Source organism: Chenopodium quinoa, unplaced genomic scaffold (assembly GCF_001683475.1).
Source record: "Chenopodium quinoa cultivar QQ74 unplaced genomic scaffold, ASM168347v1, whole genome shotgun sequence".
Taxonomy (NCBI): domain Eukaryota; kingdom Viridiplantae; phylum Streptophyta; class Magnoliopsida; order Caryophyllales; family Amaranthaceae; genus Chenopodium; species Chenopodium quinoa.
Window position 1 is genome coordinate 3,384,282 of NW_018743212.1, and position 21,083 is coordinate 3,405,364.

Consider the following 21,083-nt stretch of genomic DNA (forward strand, 5'->3'; position numbering starts at 1 on the left):
AACTACAAGTACTTTAGTGTCCTCTAGTGGCATGATGGGTCACAAAATACTTTTTTTTTTCCCTCCCTTCAATATTGCTCATACTACTATTAAAAGGGGTTAAATTTATTTGTCACACTATAAAAAAGTTTAATCATCTCCGGCAAAGATTTGGATAAATTAATATCCTCATTGATTTGGTCTTCTGATAATAATCTTCCTATTATAATATTCTGCTCCGAATATCCTGATTGGTTTCAACTCCCTGTCACCCCTATAACTCTATAAGGCTATAATATACTCGTAATTATTTTATGTACAGTACATCTAATTTATCCATATAATTAGATATATACCCACCAAAAATTACACAATTTTCTCAAAATTCCTTGGTATTTATTAATTCTAGGGGAGGTTTATTGTCATCCACAAAGCCCTCGAGAATTACTCGTTCATCAGCTAATTTTCTGGCTTTTTGTCTCTGATTTATTCAGTTGTTTTGCTTTCAGGTATCTCTCCTTTTCCCTATTTTTTGATTAATTAGTTGGTGTTTTTTCTATTGGTTTTTTGTGATTTTTTTGTTTTGTTTGTTATCTGTTTTTATTTTTTGTGGGTTTTAAATTTTTTCTGGGATTTCGTTTTCCTCATGTTTATGGGTTGGAAAAAGGTCATTTTCTGATGATATGTTATTAGAAATTTAGCTTTAGTTATTAATTCTGAGTTTGATGTTTTGGTGTTTCAATTCTTTTTTAGGTGAAAATTTTGATTTTTGTTAATTTTAGTATAAAAAAGGTGGATTTTTAGTATTTAACCTTGTTTGGTGTTGTATTAAATCATCATAATTTTGATAAGTTTATACCTTTACAATGTTAATTTCTTAATTGCCGTCAAATTTTGTCAGGGTAGCTTATATTGTGTTTTTTCTGCGTCTGATTTTATTGCATTTGAAAAAAGTTTAATTTAGGGAGAATAAAATGGAATCAAAGAGCAATGAAGGGGATGAAAGTGTCATTCCAGTGGCAGAGAATTCTTCTGATAAGCCTGCTGAACAAGCAAAAGGCGATCAGAAGCGTTCTCTTTCGAATTTGACGGATTCGGGGAATTTGAGTACAAAAAACATGATGTTTAGGGCTGATATGATTGATTTCAAGAATTGGGATATTCATTTGGAGAAACGTTTGAGTCGGGTTTTTTCTGGAGATGGTGTTAAACTCACAAGAAATTTAGGAGAAAACGGTGAGCCTTTACCATTAAACTCATATATATAGGCTTACATCATTAACCTAAAATGCCAAAAACTTCTAACAAGATATACACAAATATATTCACAAATTATTTCTCACAACATAATTATATCCTAACAGATCGAGATCTTAATGCCACCAAGAAAGAAGATTGGGAAATTGACTTGGCAAAACTCGATTTGAAGCACAATATTGCCCATGGCACATATGGTTCTGTTTACAAGGCTGTTTATGATGGAAGGGATGTTGCAGGTAATGAAAACCCACTTTTATGTTCTGTTTATCACTTTATCTCATGATAAATTTACTATCTAATATTATTTTGTCAAATTTAGTTTTATATGATCATAAGTTTGTGTGTGAGTATTTGGAAATTGTACACCAGGCATGGCTTGATAGAATTCGATATCACAGGGAAAGGAAATAGGTGACATATGATGTATTTTGTACCCCTGTACCGGGGACTAATCTATATGTTGGACTATCGTAAAGTCTACATGGTTTCGATGAGCTCTTCATGTGTGTCTACGATTAATCTGATGACCTTGTTTGTTAACTATTAACTGTTAGTCTGTTACTACAGATTGATTAATTTTGAAATTGTTTCTTGACCTTATGATGTACTTAATCATTAAGCTTTGATCATTATTCAAAGAGGTATCATTGTTAGTTGAGGTATGCATGTAAGCACAAAGTGCCATGTGCTGGGCTTATAGTGTGCTCTGTCAATAGCTGAGGATCGCCATCCATATTTGTAAATGAAAATGTAAATGGACTATCTGTCATATTTATAGCATCATTAATTCGGTATATAGAACTCATGATCCCCCCAAAAAATTCTGTAGGTTGAAAAGTTTAAAGATTATGGTAATTTGTATAGTTCTTTGCTGATAGGGTTATGTGGTAATCGGGGTTGAGGTGGCAAAAGCTGGATTTGTGATTGTTCATTAATGTGATATGTATACTTACTTGCATATGACATAGTTTTGGTTGATAATGAAAGTACTAGATATCTCTTTAACTGATATAGTTTCAAGTTCTTATGTAGTGACATTTAATTTGTCGGGCATGGCATATTGGTATATAACTATATACAAGTAGTAATTTTGTCTTAATGCATCTTATTTTGCGCTCACCCGTTCCTTTTATGAACTTTGCTCATGTTTCTATCCTGACATTATATGCCAAATTCAATTATCTTATGTTTGGAGAAACACTGTTACGTTATAATTCTTGTCGAACTTCAAACTCTTGCTTCCTTACTTAAACGGTTAAACCTTTGAAGTGTTGGATGAAGCTTGATCCTAAAGCAACCATTTGATTATCAACATTGGTAAGAAACTTGACTTAAGGAAATTCATTGGTTAATCTGCCATCTTATGAAAGAATGAAACTACTTAAATTTTTATGCTATCCTGAAAGTTGGAAATACATTTCAGTAAGCATGTGAAACAAAACTAAAGAACAACTAAAACCAAACATTTGCTTAACAGCAATGAACTATTGACTGTATAAGAATTATATATATATATATATATATATATATATATATATATATATATATATATATACATATCTACATATACTTCTGCTATTCCATATTAAATTAGCTTGAATTCTTATTTAATATGCCTCCTTTCGTATTCTCTACATTCTTGTACACCTACTTTTTAATTAATACTATGTATAACAATACAAATACCACATAGCCACCATTAATTCTACTTCAAATAATTTTTTTTTTGGTGCTGCATGTATTAGTGGGCTACTAGCTTAATGTATTTTTATGGGAGTTAAGGAAATGAATTCTATATGTAGTATTATCTTTATTGGTATGTTTGATTGGTTCACTTATTTTTTTTGTGGGTATATTATAGTGAAAGTTTTGGATTGGGGGGAAGATGGTATGGCCACAGAGGCTGAAACTGCGGCTCTTCGGTCCTCATTTCGGCAAGAAGTTGCTGTTTGGCATAAACTTGACCATCCCAATGTTACAAAGGTTAAAGCTGTTAGAAACTTATGCTATGTCTTTTGATTTTTATGCTTTTGGTCTAATCACATATGACTCTGACTAATTTTATTTATTATTATTTTTTTTTTTGTCAAATGTAATGGCATACATTTTTTTTTTTTTTTTTTTTTGTTTCTTATCCATATTTTGTTAAATAAATTTGCTGAGGGTTTGAACCATCAAATATATGTTGTAGTTCATTGGAGCTTCAATGGGAACTTCAAATCTTTTAATTCCTACCAATAGTGGCAATTTGGGCAACTCTCTTCCTTCTAGGGCATGTTGTGTTATTGTTGAGTATCTTGCCGGAGGAACACTGAAGAACTATTTGATTAGAAATAGGAAGAGAAAACTTGCTATCAAAGTTGTAATTCGACTCGCTTTAGATCTTTCTAGAGGGTAAGTTTTGTATAACATGTACCTTTATTTGTTACTTTTTATTTTAAGAAAGTGATGAGATTGTGTACCTTCTTATATGTGCAGATTAAGTTACCTTCACTCTAGAAAGATTGTACATCGTGATGTTAAAACTGAAAATATGCTATTAGATACTAGTGGTACATTGAAAATCGCAGACTTTGGTGTTGCTCGAGTTGAGGCACAAAACCCACGTGACATGACTGGAGAAACTGGTACACTGGGATATATGGCACCAGAGGTAACAATCGTATTAAAATTTTGATGATGTTTTTATTAAAATTATTGATTTTGGTGAAAATAACCGAAAAAATTAATTTTAATTTTAATAACTTATTTGCAGGTTTTTGATGGTAAGCCTTACAACAGAAAGTGTGATGTATATAGTTTTGGAATATGCTTGTGGGAGATTTATTGTTGTGATATGCCTTATCATGATTTGAGTTTTGCGGATGTCTCTTCTGCGGTTGTTATAGAGGTTGGTGGTGTTCTTTCACGAGTTTTATGCGTAACAATTCAATTTCAATGTTAATCTGCTTATTAATTAAGTTGAGTTTCCTATCTATTTGGTAGGGTACGCGTCCTGATATACCAAGGTGTTGTCCACCTTCATTAGTGAGTATCATGCGCAAATGTTGGGATCGCGAACCAAACAAACGCCCTGACATGGATGAAGTAGTGAGGCTATTGGAAGCTTTTGATACAACCAAAGGCGGTGGGATGATACCTGACGATCAAGTTGTTCAAAGTTGCTTTTGTTTTGGCCCTAGTCGTGGCCCGTAGCTCTCATGTCTGATCAATCGGTTCTCGTGCCCATCCATTCTGTCTCGGGCTAAAATGTTTGTAGGTTGTGCAGATTTTGCAATGAGTCAAAACTTCGCCCAAAGTTTTTATTTCGACATATATAGGAGACAATTTTAGAATATGAAGGATTTTAACAAATTTTGTCCAATCTTTTATCAATGGAATGTGCTTAATTTTTTTATTGTAAAAGAGGTTTATGTATATAATTTATGATTTTTTATTTTATTTTATTTTATGGTTGCATGATATGTATGGAGATTTTCAAATGTAATTACATAGTGTGGATGATGTTTCACTAAAGAGACAAGAATAATATTTGTGGAATGCTTTTTTTTTTTTTTTTCATCTTAACATAAACTTTAAATATCATTAGAAAAGAGGCATAAACAATTTATGCATGTTGAGTGAACAAACTTCTAACCTGTAAAAAAATCTTGTGTGCATGTCTTGAATTGAATGTCCAACACCAATATTTATAGGCTTGTACGAGTAGCTAATGATGGAGGATGAAAGAAACGACTAGAATTACCTAAATTTTGAAGTACTTTAACATTGTAGAATTTTCATGAACCGTTATTTACATTTCCTCCAAATTTCAAGTGTTCTTTAGAAAGTTCGAATAACTTGCATAAAACAAGCTTGTAGATGTATCAAGAGAAATCACGAGCAAGATTGCAAAAACGTTGTTTAATTTATTCGGAAGCTTCTAGAACATGCATGCACATATTCTTCTACCAGAATATTAACTTGTTTATTAGCAACTTTTTTCCACAATAATGTGGTGATTCTACAAACCTCAATATTACATGATACATTTATTATTTATACTCCCTCCGTTAACGGTTAGTTGCAACAAATACTATAAATAGGTGCTACCTATTAGTTGCAACAAATTTTTTTTTCCTTTATAGGTAACTATTTTATTGGTAAAGTTACCATCATACCCTTATTAAAATCTGATTATACACTAACCTCATTTTTTATAAAATCAAAAAACCTTATTATCTAAAGATCTAAGCTAATGATTCCCACCCAAATCAACCCTCTTCTAGATCTTTCTTCCCAGTCATTCATCACACCCTCCTTTCATCTTCTCCTCACTGAGTTCGTCCTTTCACCTACCTCCATTAATAAGGCTCTTCAAACCCTCATCAATTACAGATTTCACGTCATTCAATTGTTTTCTTTGGTTCTTGTGCACCTCAGTCAATTGATCCCTCACCTACCTCCTACCTCCATTAATGAGGTTGTTCTTTGAATTAAATCTGGAAGTCATTCCAGATTGCAACACTGTCGCTCTTCTGTTGTTTATTTTACCACACAATCGCTATTTCCCTCTGACTGTCTAGTTCGCCTCACTCTCTCTCTCTTCGTTCAAACCCTAATTCCTCCAGATCTGGTTTACCCGGTATTTTCTCTGAAAAACCCAAAAAATGAGTTCCCCAAATGAGAAGAAGCCAGATGACGACGTTATTGCGACCTACAAATGCCAGCGTCGTACTGGGAAGATGAAGTTGATTGGAACTCGAAGGGTCACCTACCTGGATATGCGCCGTATGTACGGTGTGGGTGCCAAAATTAAGCCTTACTACTCTGATGAGGAAGGTGAGGGGTCTAAGGGTGCAGATCTGGCCAACAAAGATGAGGGTTCGAAGAATAAGCGTCCTGTTGATGTGGTTAGCACGGACATTGCTGAAAGTGTTTCGGTAGCCCTTATCCCGGAAAACAAAGAAGATCTTGGTAGATTTGGGCCTGCTGGAGTGGTCTCTGGCAAGAAGAGGGCTAGATCTGGGTCCCCTGTTGGCGATGGTGGTAATGGTGCTGTGAATGACGCTCCTTCTAATTAATCACGCAGCGTAACTCTTTTCTGACCCTTTACAGTTTATACTAGTATTTCGTTCAATGATGTTGATTCTGTGTATTGGTTGTTGGTTGTGAAAAAAAGCCCCTTGTTGTTATTTCGTGCTGATTGGAAGTAATTTGTGCATGATTTAGTTAATTTCTGGTTTATGAGTATAAAATTCTGGGGGGTTGTTAATTGTGGTCGTCGTTGTTAGTACTATGTGCATGATTATCCTAATTTGTGGCTTGTTACTACTAAATTGTGGCTTGATGTTGTTAATGATGGGCGTGGTTGTTCCTAATTTGTGGATGAGTATCCTATTTTCTAATTTGTTTTACTAAATTCTGGCGTGGTTGTTAATTGTTGGTGTTGTTGATAGTAATTTGTGGCTAATTACTACTAAATTGTGGCATGATGTTGTTAATGGTTGGCGTGGTTGTTAGTAATTTGTGCATGATTATCCTGTTTCTGGCTTGATGAACACTTAATTCTGGCTTGATGTTGTTAATTGTGGGTGTTGTTGTGAGTAATTTGTGGATGATGATCCTAATTTTGAGAGCTCATGATTACTAAATTCTGGCTTCAGTGTAATTGTGACATTTTTTTCACAATGTGATTAATTCTGAATGTTGGCAATCTGTTAGCTTGAGTTTGGGAATTATTCTATTGTATCAGCTTCTGTTGGGTCCTTCTTTTGGGTATGTTGTGTCTTGTTGTTGGTATTCTCTGCATGATGTTGTCAATATTAGTCCCTCTATTGTAGCCAGTTGCTTGTGTATGTGAGATAGGATCCTTCAGGTTGTTATCCTATTTGGCACTAATGGCTTTGGGGTTTGTGATCTGATGAATGATGATGACTATGTAACCTACTTTAAATGGTGATAAATGAGTCCTACTTGACAGACCATGTGTGCATGCATATAAGTTACCTGATGTTGAGTCCCTTCTGTTTTGTGCATTCAGAGAACAATGTAGCCTAAATGTGTGGTCCTACCTGATCTAGGAGTCCCTTGATAGTGTTATTAGGTAGGAAAAATCCAAGTGATGAAGGGACTCAGTTTGAAAAAAAAAAATTGCATCATTGGAATTGCTCCAACAACTTTAACTAGAAGTTGTTGTTGAGGTAACCAATTATGCACTTTATGTGAAAAACAACACCCATCTGATGGATTTAAAATACTGTTTCTGCCTATGTTTCACAGTTTAATACTACTGTCATTGCTTTTTGTACATAATACCATCACATTTCATATCATATGGTCTTTCAAAAGATTACACATGTTGAACAAAAGCTAGTCAAGACTGCCTTACCTAATTGACCTTCAATGTAAACAAAATACACATAACCAATAACACAAATAAAGTTAAAAAATAAAAACCAATAAACACTACCTAGTGGCTTCCTTGATCTTCATTGGTTATGTGTGGCAGTCTCACTGTTACCTTCCTCATTTGTCTTTGTTGTGGTCAGTCTGCATCAACTTCCATTCCTTCATCATTGTAATTGCCTTGACCTATTTCTATGAACATACTGTTGAGGTGATCAACAGCTTGATGAACCAAAGTCCTGTCCACATGTAGTATTTCTGGCAACATGCCTATTCTTTCCAGCCTTTTCTTGCCTTTGTGTGGAGGGGTAAAATGATTCCCCCCAAGATGTTTGAGTATTTCTTCCATGCAACATTGTAATGTTATCCAACAATGCTTGTTTGAAATAGGATTAAACAAGTCATAAGCCTCTTTCACTTTCTCAATGAGTTCCATTAAGTTCTTAGGAAATGATTGGTATTGTATGGATTGAATGACATTAAACAACCCCAAATCTAGCACATTAAGGTCAGGGGACTGAGCTGGCTGGTAAATGAATTGGATATTGAAACCATCTGACTGACAAGCTGCATTAAATTCCTCATCCCTGGGAATTTGATGGGGTCTTGCATTATCCCATTGAATCCATATGTCCTTGGACAGATGGGATGGCCATTTCTGTTTGATGCCAGGAATCACTTTTTCCAGCAACATTGCCCTGATTGCCTCTTTGTTGACATTTTGTATTGCCTTTGTTTCCACAACACCTGCCTCCCTGTTTTTGCTTTTTTTCTTTGCTGTGGTTTCATACACAAATGGAAAAATTCCATATTTTCCATCATGCAAGACATTTCCTTGGGGGTCAAAAATTGGCTTCCCAATGTCAGCCATAAACATTGCTTTTACCTTGAACCTTTTGGATTGTTGGCACATGTATGGGTTAGGCTCATTGGGCAGGAGGTAGAACCTCCTGGTGTCTGGGTTCAAGTAGAACCATTTTTCATCAATATGCACTACTTGCTGCATATCCAGAAACTGTGGGTCCCTATTATCTTCAGCTGGCAGTAGATGACTTAACACCCATTTCAGTCTTGTTATCTTGTGGTTGGATGTCAGTGCAGGGCGATTTGTGCTTGTATGTGTTCTGAGTCTTCCTTTTTTCTTTAACTTGTGGATGGTGACATGTGATATTTTGAGAGCTGCTCCATAGCTTCTCTCAGTCACCCTCTTGTACAATGGGGCTGATTGCAGGAACTCATCTGTGTATTCTGTTGGTTTGGGTCCAGTTTTGCCCAACTTCTTGCTTCTGACATCTATCACATTCCCCACTGCCATTTGTGTCTTAATGTCTTTGATTAGTCTGTGAATAGTTGACCTGTGTACCTGAAACTTGATTGCTCGCTTTGTTAAAAATCCTCTTGGTATTTCCCCACACTGATGTTGTAATAAAAAATCATCAACAATCTGTCTCTTCTGGGATACAGTCAGCTCTTTCTTGGCTCTGGGATTGCCATTTGTTTCTTGTTGTTGTTGACTGTGTTGATTGTTGTGAGTTCCTTCATTGCTTGCATATTGGTCTTCCATGTTGCCTTCATCGTTGAGTATTTGGTCAATGCTGAAATAAGCATCATTGAAATTGTCTGACATGCTTGATAAACTAATGACCCTGAGTTCCACAGATTTAGGAACTGGTAATGAAGTTGGTGGCTGTTTTTTTTTTGGGCTTTGCTGTGCTGAACCAGAACAATTCAAAGGAAGATGCTGCTTCTAACGTAGGATTAATTAGGCGTAGGATGGTAGCCTGATTTGCTAAACAATTGTTGTAATGAGGATTTCTGACTTTTGGATTGTAAATTTCTACTTGTACTGTGGATTTAAGGCAGGTTGTTTGTTAAATACCCTGACTTGATTGGAAAAGTCAAGTTGGGGGAAAAATTTGATGTTTCATAAGCTGTTATATTCTGGTGGCAGGGTCTTTAAGTACTCTTCCAAGAGTGCTGATTTGAAATGGAGGGAAAAAATTTGGGGAAAAAAAAAACAGACTGAAATGTTTGGAGGGAAAAATTTTGAGTTGAAAATAGAGTTAATTGTTTGGTGGGAAAAAAGGGAGGTAAAAATTTAGGGGCTGAAATTTTTACCCCTCTTATTTCACCCTCCCTATAAATTCAGATTCTCTCTCCTCCTTTTAAAAAAAAAAACCGGGTCCCCACTATAATTTTCAGATTCTCCCTCCTTTTTTATTCCCCTAATCACATGCCCCTCATTACACTTATAATATCCTAAACACTCTCTAAAAGTTTTGACTTGGTTTCCGCAACAAGTACACTTGTTGCAATTAATCATTAACGGAGGTAGTATAATAGTACAAAAATTCAAGTCAAAGTTATTTAACGAATAGTGCACCAAGTACAAATGTGGCACTTTAAACAAATGGATGGAGTATTACCCTAATTTATTTACGATTACATGTCCAAACCAATTATCAATGGTAACTATATTCTAATCAAATTATTCATCTCAATTCAATAATACTCCTTCGTCTATGAATATTTGTTAGGAAAAATTGATATTAATAATCTTTACTTTACTTCATTTTTTTTTCTAATAATCCCAACTTTCCCAACTTTGGGGACTATTTACTTTCATCAATCCTTATTACCGATTATCAGTTGAAAAGATTAATTTCTTTTTTATTTTTTTATTAAATGCCACGTATTAAAAGCTAATTAGCCAAAAAAATTTAAAAAAAAAATTATTTTAGAAAACCTAGCCCTACCCCTTCCCTGACCACCCTCAGCCCCATCTCCCACCGCCCATCGGAACCCCAGCCACCCCAATCCTCTCTTGGCCTCTTGCACTGGAAAACCCACTCCCTCCTCTCGTCGGCCAGCCGCCGCTCTTCTTGTCCCGTCGCCCCTCCCCCTTCCCCCTTGAACCACCACTCCCATCCCCGTAACCCCCCCTCTCCCCTCGAAACACCCACGAAATCCCTCCCCTACCCCTCCAAACACCCACGAAACTGCTCCCCTACCCTCGAAAATCCTAGGCTTCATAGTTGATGCTCGAATTGAATAAGATGCATGGACGGGAGGTAAGTGAGTAGGAAATTATGTCATATGTGGAGGAAGACTTACTATTTATCTTTTGAAAGTGTCACGTAAACCCATAACCTATTGTAGCAGGTCAATTTAGAAGAGGGTCCATTTTGAGAAGATTGAGTGAAAATGTAAGATTATATTAAGTTAATTAGAAGGTGAGACTAATTTGAGAAAGTCGCTAAAAGATGAGATTATTCCCGTTAATTTATCCAAAACGAAATGATTGAGCATTTGAATAAAATATGTTTGTGAAATCATACATGGCCAAACTAGTAGTACTCCTCCACGCACTAAATTGAGGAGATTATGGGCCCATGTGAATTTGCATAAAGCCATAATAAAGATTACATTCATAATCATAAACAAATTATCTGATGTACAAGATTACAAGAGTGGTCCCACCAAATTCACAGGTGTAAAATCTAAGCTGACGCTTCATACTTCCATTTCAAGAAGCTACGCAACTTAAAAACGCCGCTATTATATTCAACTCGTAGTAAAAAGTAGAAAGAATAAAGAAAGAAAGCGAGAAAAAAAAAAGTAAAGAGTAAGCTAGTTAGCTGCAACTATGTCATCAATCATGTCGAAGGTTCTGGAAAATTCCGGCGGTTTCGCAATCGTCGACGGCGGACTTGCGACGGAGTTAGAGCGTCACGGCGCCGATCTCAATGATCCTCTTTGGAGCGCTAAATGTCTCGTCACTTCTCCTCACCTCGTTCGTCAGGTTTCTCTCTTGCTTATTTTGTGATAAATTTGATTCTTAATTTGCAAAATATGTTCAAGATTTGTGTTAATTGTTTATAGTTCTTATTCCCTCCGTCCCCTATACAAAACCTCTTTTGATTTTTGGACGGGAATTAAGAAAGTTTAAATTTTTTAAAATTATAGAAAAAATATTGGAAATTGATATTAAAAGTAAAAAAAATGAGGTTTTGTATTAGAGCACAGAGGGAGTACTATTTTTAACATTATTCAAGATTTGTATTGATTGTTTTTAGTTCTTAGTAGTACTAGGTAAAGAAGCATCTAGTGATTTTGATTGAGTCATTTTCTTTTGGATTATTTGGGATTTATTAATCATGTTTATCCTCCACATATTCGCGCACTAAGTACGAAAAAGTTAGATGTTCTGAATAAAAGAGGATTTTAAAAGGAGATGTTACGGAGTATTTGTTTGTAACAATTGATTAGTCATTGTCTATCAATGTCAACCAATTAAGCGAACTAGTTTAGTTGGATTAAGTCTTGGTATAGTATCCAATGTTGATATTAATACAACTAGAATCGACAGAAAATATCAATACACGCACTTGACAAAACCCCCAAAACAACCAAATTCTAGCCCCGGGTTTTTCAATTGGTTATTTCATAAAATGCCACTGAGCAATTGCAAAATTTACCAAATACCATGAACCTTTTCAAAATTCACCAAATGCCACCGAGTTTTAAAAAAATTCACCGTGGCATTTGGTGAATTTTGAAAAGGTTCATGGCATTTGGTGAATTTTGCAATTGCTCAGTGGCATTTCATGAAATAACCGTTTTTCAATACCAGCCTCCTCAAGCAGCTGAACCCACTGGGCCGCCGGCAATTTGAGTGGGTTGTCTTGCTCCTCGATCGCCGGCAAACCACCCCAGGCCACCATGGTCCCAACGGCGACTTGCCAAGCGACCTATTCTCTCCCGCGCTTTTCTTCTCCCCTTGTAGCAGCGGTCTTTCGGGCTCGGGGTCTTGTTTCTTCATCTGATTTTGCGGACGAATTCGAAGGTGGAAGCTCTGTTCTTCGTTCTTTTGTTTTCCTCTTTTTACTTCTTAAGTATGTGGGTAGTGCTTCTTGCAATTCTGATTTTACTTCCTTAGCAAGGTTTAGTCCACCTTTTCCTCTGTTATGGTAATTAATAGATTGCCATAATCTACTTCCTCAATCTTTTTGATTGTCGGTTTGTGGGTACTCTTATTCTTCTACTGTTAGTAAGGGTTTTGTATTTTTTTTGTGTTATTCTTGCTCTATCTCCTTTGTGATCTAATGGATTGCCAAAAATTACTTAGTGCCCTTACGCACACACGATGACTCTGATGAAAGCATTGTGAACTTTCTACAAATAATTGCCCTCGGAACATCCTAAATCAAGCAAAGTTCTTGAAAGAGGAGGGCAATATTCACTTCAAAAAAGGTGAAGTCGTTCTTGTTGGGGCTAAGTATGACAAAGAGTTGAAATTTCTGTGTTTTGGTTTACTGAGAAATGAAGATAATTGTGTTTTTCTATGGAATCTCGCCATATCCCTTGAGTTAAAGCTTGCAGCTTGCGCCCTAAAGGTGTGTGATGATGAACAAACCAAGGAGCTCTGCTCTTTAGTCACTATGCTTGATGGTAACAATACTAGAGCCTTTTACAGAAGGGATGTAGCTGAAATCAAGCTCAATCAACTTGAAGAGGCCCATGAAGACCTTCATAAAGCAGCCAAGGCAGAGCCTAATGGATGCGGGAACAATAGTCCAATATATGTTTTCCTGAAAATTCATGGAGTTTTTAAAAAAGCCTACACTATCTTTTAGTTATTATTAATTATTAGGATTTTGCCTATGGGTTTTTAACTTTCACTTGAAAGGATTTTTCCTATTTTATGGCTTTAAGAGTTTTAGTCATCAGGATATTTATTTGTTTAATTTATTTATGTTAGGATAAATTTAGTAGTTGGTCACAAATATGATTAGGAGTTAGGATTAGGATTCTCAATATTATATCTTATTTTAGGATATGATTATTAGTTTCCTATCTTATGTTTGTACAATTTTTCACCCTATAAATATGGGTGCATATCAATAGTGATTTTTAATGAATAATGATGAGAGATTTGTTATGGGAATTAACCCTTTGAGCGCCATTTGATTGTTAATAAAAAAATCACTTGTTGCGACTCGTGATCATCTTCTAATTGCGACTAGGAAGAGACTCTCTATTCTTGCGAGAACTAGAGTATTATCCTTTTAATTTTCGTGTAATTTCTTTAGTTCTTGTTAAAATCCGAAGATCCAATGTTATTATAGTTTGTGAGCCTTGGGAGTAGCTTGAGAGATCCACATCACCACTAATAATGAGGACGTCCTTTGTGAGATGGAGAAGGTGGAGGGGCTAAGAAGCAAAGCTAGCAAGTTAAAGGGAAAGAGAGGTACCAAGGAGCCGACTTGTCCCATGCCAGCTTCAACGCAATGGGGAAGGTCAACAAGCCTTCAATCAGTCTAGAATTTTAACAGGTTGCCTAGTAGCGAAGCTCAGAGTGAGGTTATGGACTTACCCTCTGCTAGTGAGATGATAGTAGAGAGCCTTATCTCTACTATCAATGATTTTACCCCTTTGGGTAAAGGGGACAATGATGCTACCAGCTCCCCAACTAACCAAAACTCTAGACAAGCGAAGATCAAGGGATCGAGGAAAAACCATTTTTCCTCAACAGATTGAGAACTAATCAGTCCCTTAAGATGTCCGATTTGTCTTATTCGGATCTAAGCCATGGGAAAACCTTGAATTTCTTCAAACATTCTGTTGCTGTTTCATGGATGACTGTATGAGTGAAGGAAAAGACCACCCTCGATGGGCATCCTGTATCTCTGAAGACAAAGGACTCCAAAGTTCCTGAAACCTTGTGCATGCCACTCGAAAGGTAGATCCGGAGAAGAGGAGTCGTTCTAGAAAGAGCCAAAAGAAAAAGGCCAAGCAACCTCTTGACACCGTTGTGGTTATCATGTTGTTGGGTGCCCCAAACCCAATACCGTTGTCATTGAGAAGTTAGATGATCATATATCTACTAGCCTAACTTCTAGCATTAATGCGGGTTCAAGTATGGAGGAGGGGAACGCGATACTTACGAGAGCTTTAACTACCACTGATCTTGCTGATGTGGAATTCGTAGGTTCTGACGATGAAGACCCCATGAGCTTTGAACCCAGGTGCAGTTCTTTCCACCATCTTCTACCTTTACCTTCACGTTCTCTATCACGCTAAGGAAAAATGGAAGGCCATGGGTGAAGAACAAGAAAGATAACAAGTATTCTAGGTTGTGTTTTTGCAGGATCAAGAAACGCAAGAGAGGAACATCTTATGGCTAGTATCGGCGATGAATCTTCTCACCCACCGCATTTGTTTTGTCAAGCAATTCATTATGTTTGTACCCCCTATCCCCGTTTTAATTCTTGTATTAGTATGGTCAAGAGAGTTAAATACTCTCTTTGTAGTCTCAAGTTAGTTGGGAGCTAGCCTCCTTTTTGGACCGTTGTCAAAAAAAAATATTGATATTAAATCCCATCTACATCATTTGCTTCGAATTATGTAGTACTAGTTGTATGTGCAGTACTACTCCCTCCTTCCGAAAATGCCTATATTCTTTTTTCAGTCTTGAATGACAGTTAGAAAGCTCATTGTAGAGAGTAAATTTGGAGATTAATCCAATAATTATTATGTTTATACTGAGTAAATCATTATATTATATGTATAAATGTGTGACAAAGTAATGCTTCAAAATGCATACAACAAGATTATGTTGAGGAGGGAGAATCGGAGATTCGGAGTATTAACATTTTGCTAGAAATTGAAAATTTAACTTTAGGTCACTTGTTTAAATAGCTTGTCACATATCACCTTTTATTGCTACTTAGTAAAAGATGCTTTGGTGTAATTTACTAAGATATTAGAGTTAGTCATATATACTTTGTGTCGTATTGTCTTATAATTTATGGTGTCATGTATTAAGTTGTGCTATTTATTGAAATTTGACTTCATATATCAAAGAAAATAAGTCTTTGTATCCTTTATTAATTTCTTTGAAGATAAACAATCAGCGACACACTTGATTCTGCCCCACAATTGCCTTGATGTGGTGGATATCATGTTGGAATTCTTTCTATAGTACTACATATGCCTTTCTTTCAGTAGATGGGTTATGTTGTTCAAATTTTTTAGTATCAATTTGCTATTAATGATCCGGACTCTTGGTTTTGTGTGTTGGTATACCATTTCTGATGCATAATCATTTATGATGTAGGCTTGCCATTCCTTTATATATATTTGGCCACAATGCCGGTTTGATTGCTTAATACGACGTACATGATGCTGCAGGTTCACCTTGATTACCTTGAAGCTGGTGCTGATATCATAATATCTGCATCGTATCAGGTAGCCTTCCCTTAAATCTTGTATCACTGATTAGTTACTGTTTTATCCTATTAAACAGACATTTATAAATTTGTAAATTCACCTTTTGATGTACCTTGATAGGCGACCATCCAGGGTTTTCGCGCCAAAGGGTTATCACAAGAAGAAAGTGAAGCCTTGCTAAGGAAAAGTGTTGAAATTGCCTGTGAGGCACGTGAGTTATACTATGAAAACTGTGGTAAAGCTTCTGTGGAGGCTAGACATGATAGCAAGATCCTAAAAAGTAGGCCCATCTTGGTTGCAGCATCAGTGGGAAGCTATGGTGCTTATTTGGCTGATGGTTCTGAGTATAGGTAATACAAAGCCACCTCCCCTCCCCCACTCTTTTTTTTCATGTAGTAATACTATTGTATTCTTATCCTTTTTTGAACTTCTCGTCCCCGTGCATTCTACAAGTACTCTACTACTCGTAGATGTGAAATGTCATCACTTAACAGTCAAATATCTTACTCTTGGTCCCAAAGACGCTTGTTTACTATATTTTGACCATTGATCAGTCATATTATAGATAATATTTTTCCAATACTTCCTTCTTCTACTCGTTGTAAAGCTAACTTCTATTATCTAGAATGATTGATGTAATACTTGCTATCATCATTTTCCAATCCCCAACTATTACATACTACCAGTATTACCTTTCTTACTATGCTTGCATGGTAATTGGTCAATTAGGACTAAATTTGGGGGATGCATATAATACTACCTGTTCTCTAGCATGATTTGGTAATTCTGCTCTATGCATATTTGTGTTTCATTGGTGATAGAAATGGCTGAAATCATAACTTGCTTCCCACAAAATTATGAGCACTTGTACCTAATATTTATTTTTCATGTCATAAGCACTTGTAATATAAGGATACAAATAGTGGATGAAATTTGGTGGGAAAGTGATGAAGGAGTCTATCAATTTCTTATATGTCATGTTCTTGAATATTGTGTGGGGAAGCTAAAGCTACAGGTATAGTGGTCAGAGTGTCAAACAGATGCGTCTTTAGATCTATTTAGTTAGAGTCTTGTATGCTGTGGTAGTGGCATGAATGAATAAACTATTCTCTTTTTGCCTTTCTCCCCTGTTTATCTGTTCTGTTTCAGTGATTCAATGTTTTCTTTTACGCCTTCACTGATCCCTCGTTGTAGCAAGGGGTAAGCCTTTTTCTGTGTAGTCATGCTACTAATCACAATCTTGTGTGATGTCTGATATCTATGTGCATCTTCTCCAATGTGCTGACAATAACGACCTACTGGCTTATCTTTACAATTTCTTCGTTTTTATATTTTTGATATTTTTTATGGTCTTTTCCTTACATAAATCCTGATCATGTTAAGTAAATTTGCCTCTTCCTATGGATTCTTTTTACAGTGGGAACTATGGTAATACTGTGACTCTGGATTTCTTAAAAGATTTTCATCGGAGAAGAGTTCAGGTTTTAGCTGAATCAGGTGCCGACCTAATTGCATTTGAAACAATTCCAAATAAAGTAGAAGCACAGGTATGTTGGAGCTATGGAATATTATGTGCTAAAACTGTTAGGTTACAAATTTTGATCCTGAGGTTTCTGAATTAGATGTCTTACTGTGTCATCTTGATTTTTCTACTTTACATTCTGGGATAATTTATTAATTTTTGGATGCCAATTTATGCAAAATTTCATTAATCTATGCTACTATTGCAGCTTTAGGGATCCATAGGATGCATTATCTGTCTAGTTGGACTTAATGGAGGGGCAACAAATTTGGTTAATGACACTCACAAAAGTTGTGTATATTGGCACTCTAAAATGCCTTTACCTTGGCTGTTATGTCCTATGTCCAGGCTTATGCTGAACTACTTGAAGAGGAAAATATAAATATTCCAGCATGGTTTACCTTTAGCTCAAAGGATGGTGAAAATGTGGTCAGTGGCGATTCCTTCCCTGAGTGTGCATCAATTGCTGAGGCTAGCAAGAAGGTTGTTGCAGTTGGAATTAATTGTACTCCTCCCAGGTTTATTCAAGGACTGATTTTGTCAATTAAAAAGGTAAAATTAGAGTAGGTTTTCTTCTGCTTGTTCTTATATCTGGAGGAAATATAGGATTATTTCTTGTTTTTCAAACTCTACTGGCTCAAAAAGGGTACCATTGAAATTTCTCAATTGAAATAAAATGAAACCTGATATTGTCTCTGTTTCCTGCTATAGTGTTTTATATATACTCAAGCAGCAATCTGGCACTGAAATTCTAATAGCTTGTGTGGATAATTATTTCAGGTGGCAACAAAACCAATTATTATATATCCGAACAGTGGTGAAACCTATGATCCCATTATAAAGGAGTGGGTGGTGAGTTTTTTCTCTTCAGTTTTGTTAACTAAATGGTTATTATTATGAGTTTTTACTCTGCTTTTTTCAATTATGGGGATCTATTATTGGATATATATATGACACACAACATTAGTGAATAGGCCCTTTCATAGGCAATGAGTTATGGACTTATGACCTGAAGACTATTCCATGCAACACTGGATAGTCTCTACGGATATTAGTGTTAAGTTTCCCAAACTAATTTCTTCATGTGTGACATAGATTACCACACCCAAGTAAAGATCCACAACCAGAAGGATGTTATTTTTGCCACGTGTTTTCCTTTTAGGACACTAAGAAAATTATGAATTGTGGATGCTAACTAGTTTAGTTGGTGAAAGCCTTGGAGGGTGGTACCTAGGACCTTGGGATCAAATCCTGCTATATCATCTGCCCTTTGCAGGTCTCTCTACACCAAACACTTAAAAACTGAAAACTATATATTGGAATTAGAAGGGAAGTTCTAGGCTTCCTAGTGATCAGTTGTATCAGGAAAAGATTTTTCCCTTAAATAATTCATAGGTCATACCTATCTATTGCAAACACCACTTGTAAGACAAATCTCCTAAGCTCTCAAACAAACTCTTAAAATGCCCTACACATTGGCTATTTTGACTATAGTAAGCACTGCATCCACATGTCGTAGATCCCATTTAGAAGGTTGTGAGACTTTCCAGGGTTCTAACATCTGCACTGAGGCCTGAAAGTAGCGTTATGAGATTATTTGATGGTCCCTTCATTTTGGTTTACCATGAGATTTAAGCTTTGTTTGTCCTCCTTGACTCTTTATATGAGCATTAGAAAGTTTTAATAGGAATTGGAGAGAATTCTTCTGGGCTTTTAAGTCACACCATTGAGAATTTTCAGGGGTTGAATTGATGGGAGATCTTCTGGGATCATCCCGTGTTTGTTTGACACCATATCCGTACTTATTACCTCTAAATAGGAAAGGTCATTCTGTCTTTGGCAATATTTAATGGAAATATCAACTGAAAACAAGAGCTCATGCTGTTGTTTGAATGGCCACTTGATTGTATAGATACCAGATTGAAGATTTAAGTTTTGTTCTAAACACTCATTCTGGCTAAACATAATCAGAGTGAAATTTACCAGGTTTTTTATAAAAAAATAATTTTTATTTTATTTTATTTATTTATTAATAGTCTCCTAGGTTGCCAACTTGCCTTGTGTCAATCTATGAAATGGGACCTGAAAAAGATCCTCAGCATTCCTGTAATTTTAAAAAAATAATAAAAAAAAATTAGAAGTCATACTTGTTAGACCTTTCTATAACCTGGTAAAGATGATGCACTTAAGACTCGAACACCACTAATTGTTATCAGAAAAGCTGCATAAGAAATTCCTCTGGCTATGGAGCAGCCTTTGAGGGTCTCTTCAGGCCCTTATATAATCTGCTTCAGTGACTGCCAACTCTTTGGATTAAGTACTCTCAATTCTTACACTACTAGAAAGTAGGGAGTGATATAGGAGTGCAAAAGCTCAAATCTGGTTTACAATTATTAATCTCTGATTGGAACTTTGGGTCATCTATATTTGAGATGTTAGTTCTCTATTGTAGGGGTAAAAAGTAGAGACTTACTTTACCAAGCTTTTTAAAATGCACTGCAGAGTCTTTCTGTTGATGCAAATTCAAGAATAATTGAACTGACGGTCCGACTGGAGGAAAAATATAGTTGTTCTCAACTGATTTGTAAGCCTATGTTGAGCACAGTTATTATGCTGTGCTTGTTCAGAGAATTTGTTTCTTCTGTATGCAATATTTTTCTTTGTCTACTGCTATTAAGTACTGCCTAATTATCTTCTTTTTTCGGTAGTATTGGTGACGTCTGTCATAATGTCAAGACTTGAGAGTAGCACCACTAGACTAGCAGAACTTATGTTGCCAGAATGCCTGGTATACTTTTCAAAGTATTACTGTCTCATAATTTGTAGAAATGGTTGGGTTTTCTGTATTATGTCAAGGTATTCACCTAGCTCATTTCGCTGTCACTAATGGGTAGCTGCTTGACTGTTATCTGTTTGAATTGTAAATTCATGCCTGACTCAATGCATATCTTGCAGCAAAATACAGGGGTTCTAGATGAAGATTTTGTTTCTTATGTGAAACATTGGCAGAAGGCAGGGGCTTCTCTATTTGGTGGTTGCTGTAGAACTACTCCAAAGACAATAAGTGGCATTTACAGGACTCTTTCAGAGAAATCAGTGTCCTCCACCTTAACAAGTAACTGACGCCTTCGAGTAGTAAATGATTAGCCCGGAAATATGATCAATATGCCTGTGTACTATTGCCTTCAAAGTTATTTCCTTCTTGACTAAGCTTGTTAACTGAAGGCCCCCTCACATATTCTGTAATCTGTATATAAAGCACGGGGATTTTTGCACAAAGACAAGTTTTGCATACAAAAATTATGTACCGGAAATGTTTAATATAGGCTGCTTTTATCTCAAAGTTATGTACTGGATTTCCTGTTTCTTCTCTATCAAGTTACTCTCTTGATGGTAGATTCATATTTACAATGAATATGAAGACTCCACCTTGATGAATAGCCTTGTTACTTATTCTAACTTTATTATGATGGAAGTCAAACCCAACTAATGTACTAATATGGCTGTGCGTGGACTTTTGTAATATAGATACTTGTGTTGAAAGCCCAAAATGTATGATAAATTAATTTTGTTAACTTGAATTATTTTTGCATAAGTATTTTAAATGATAATGTTTCTGATTATTTTTTTGTTAATTATTTTATCAAGTTATTAATTATTTTATCAAGTTATTATTTTAGAATTTTTATCATGATTAATTTTC

General features: G+C 35.8%; 3 protein-coding genes across 4 annotated transcripts; 2 read left to right on the forward strand and 1 right to left on the reverse strand.

Moving 5' to 3' along the window:
• The first annotated feature begins 139 nt into the window (after nucleotides 1–139).
• Nucleotides 140–4,791, forward strand: LOC110734466 (serine/threonine-protein kinase HT1-like). Its single transcript, XM_021914624.1, has 8 exons — nucleotides 140–488; nucleotides 934–1,215; nucleotides 1,344–1,475; nucleotides 3,101–3,222; nucleotides 3,431–3,633; nucleotides 3,718–3,892; nucleotides 3,995–4,129; nucleotides 4,225–4,791. The coding sequence occupies exons 2-8, from the start codon at nucleotides 954–956 to the stop codon at nucleotides 4,432–4,434; spliced, it is 1,239 nt and encodes a 412-aa protein (XP_021770316.1). The 5' UTR covers nucleotides 140–488; nucleotides 934–953; the 3' UTR covers nucleotides 4,435–4,791.
• Nucleotides 4,792–7,765: 2,974 nt separating this feature from the next.
• On the reverse strand, nucleotides 7,766–9,253 carry LOC110734632. The gene has a single exon (XM_021914790.1). It carries the CDS (start codon nucleotides 9,251–9,253, stop codon nucleotides 7,766–7,768), a length of 1,488 nt encoding a protein of 495 aa, XP_021770482.1.
• A 1,847-nt stretch (nucleotides 9,254–11,100) lies between these two features.
• Nucleotides 11,101–20,961, forward strand: LOC110734467 (homocysteine S-methyltransferase 2-like). Of its 2 annotated transcripts, none has more exons than XM_021914625.1 (7): nucleotides 11,101–11,428; nucleotides 15,820–15,876; nucleotides 15,979–16,208; nucleotides 17,276–17,405; nucleotides 17,729–17,932; nucleotides 18,161–18,232; nucleotides 20,336–20,961. In XM_021914625.1, exons 1-7 carry the CDS (start codon nucleotides 11,273–11,275, stop codon nucleotides 20,501–20,503), a joined length of 1,017 nt encoding a protein of 338 aa, XP_021770317.1. In that variant the 5' UTR covers nucleotides 11,101–11,272; the 3' UTR covers nucleotides 20,504–20,961. The 2 variants fall into 2 exon arrangements, with proteins under 2 accessions (XP_021770317.1, XP_021770318.1); XM_021914626.1 differs by having other exon boundaries at nucleotides 11,310–11,428; nucleotides 15,746–15,876.
• Nucleotides 20,962–21,083: the final 122 nt, after the last annotated feature.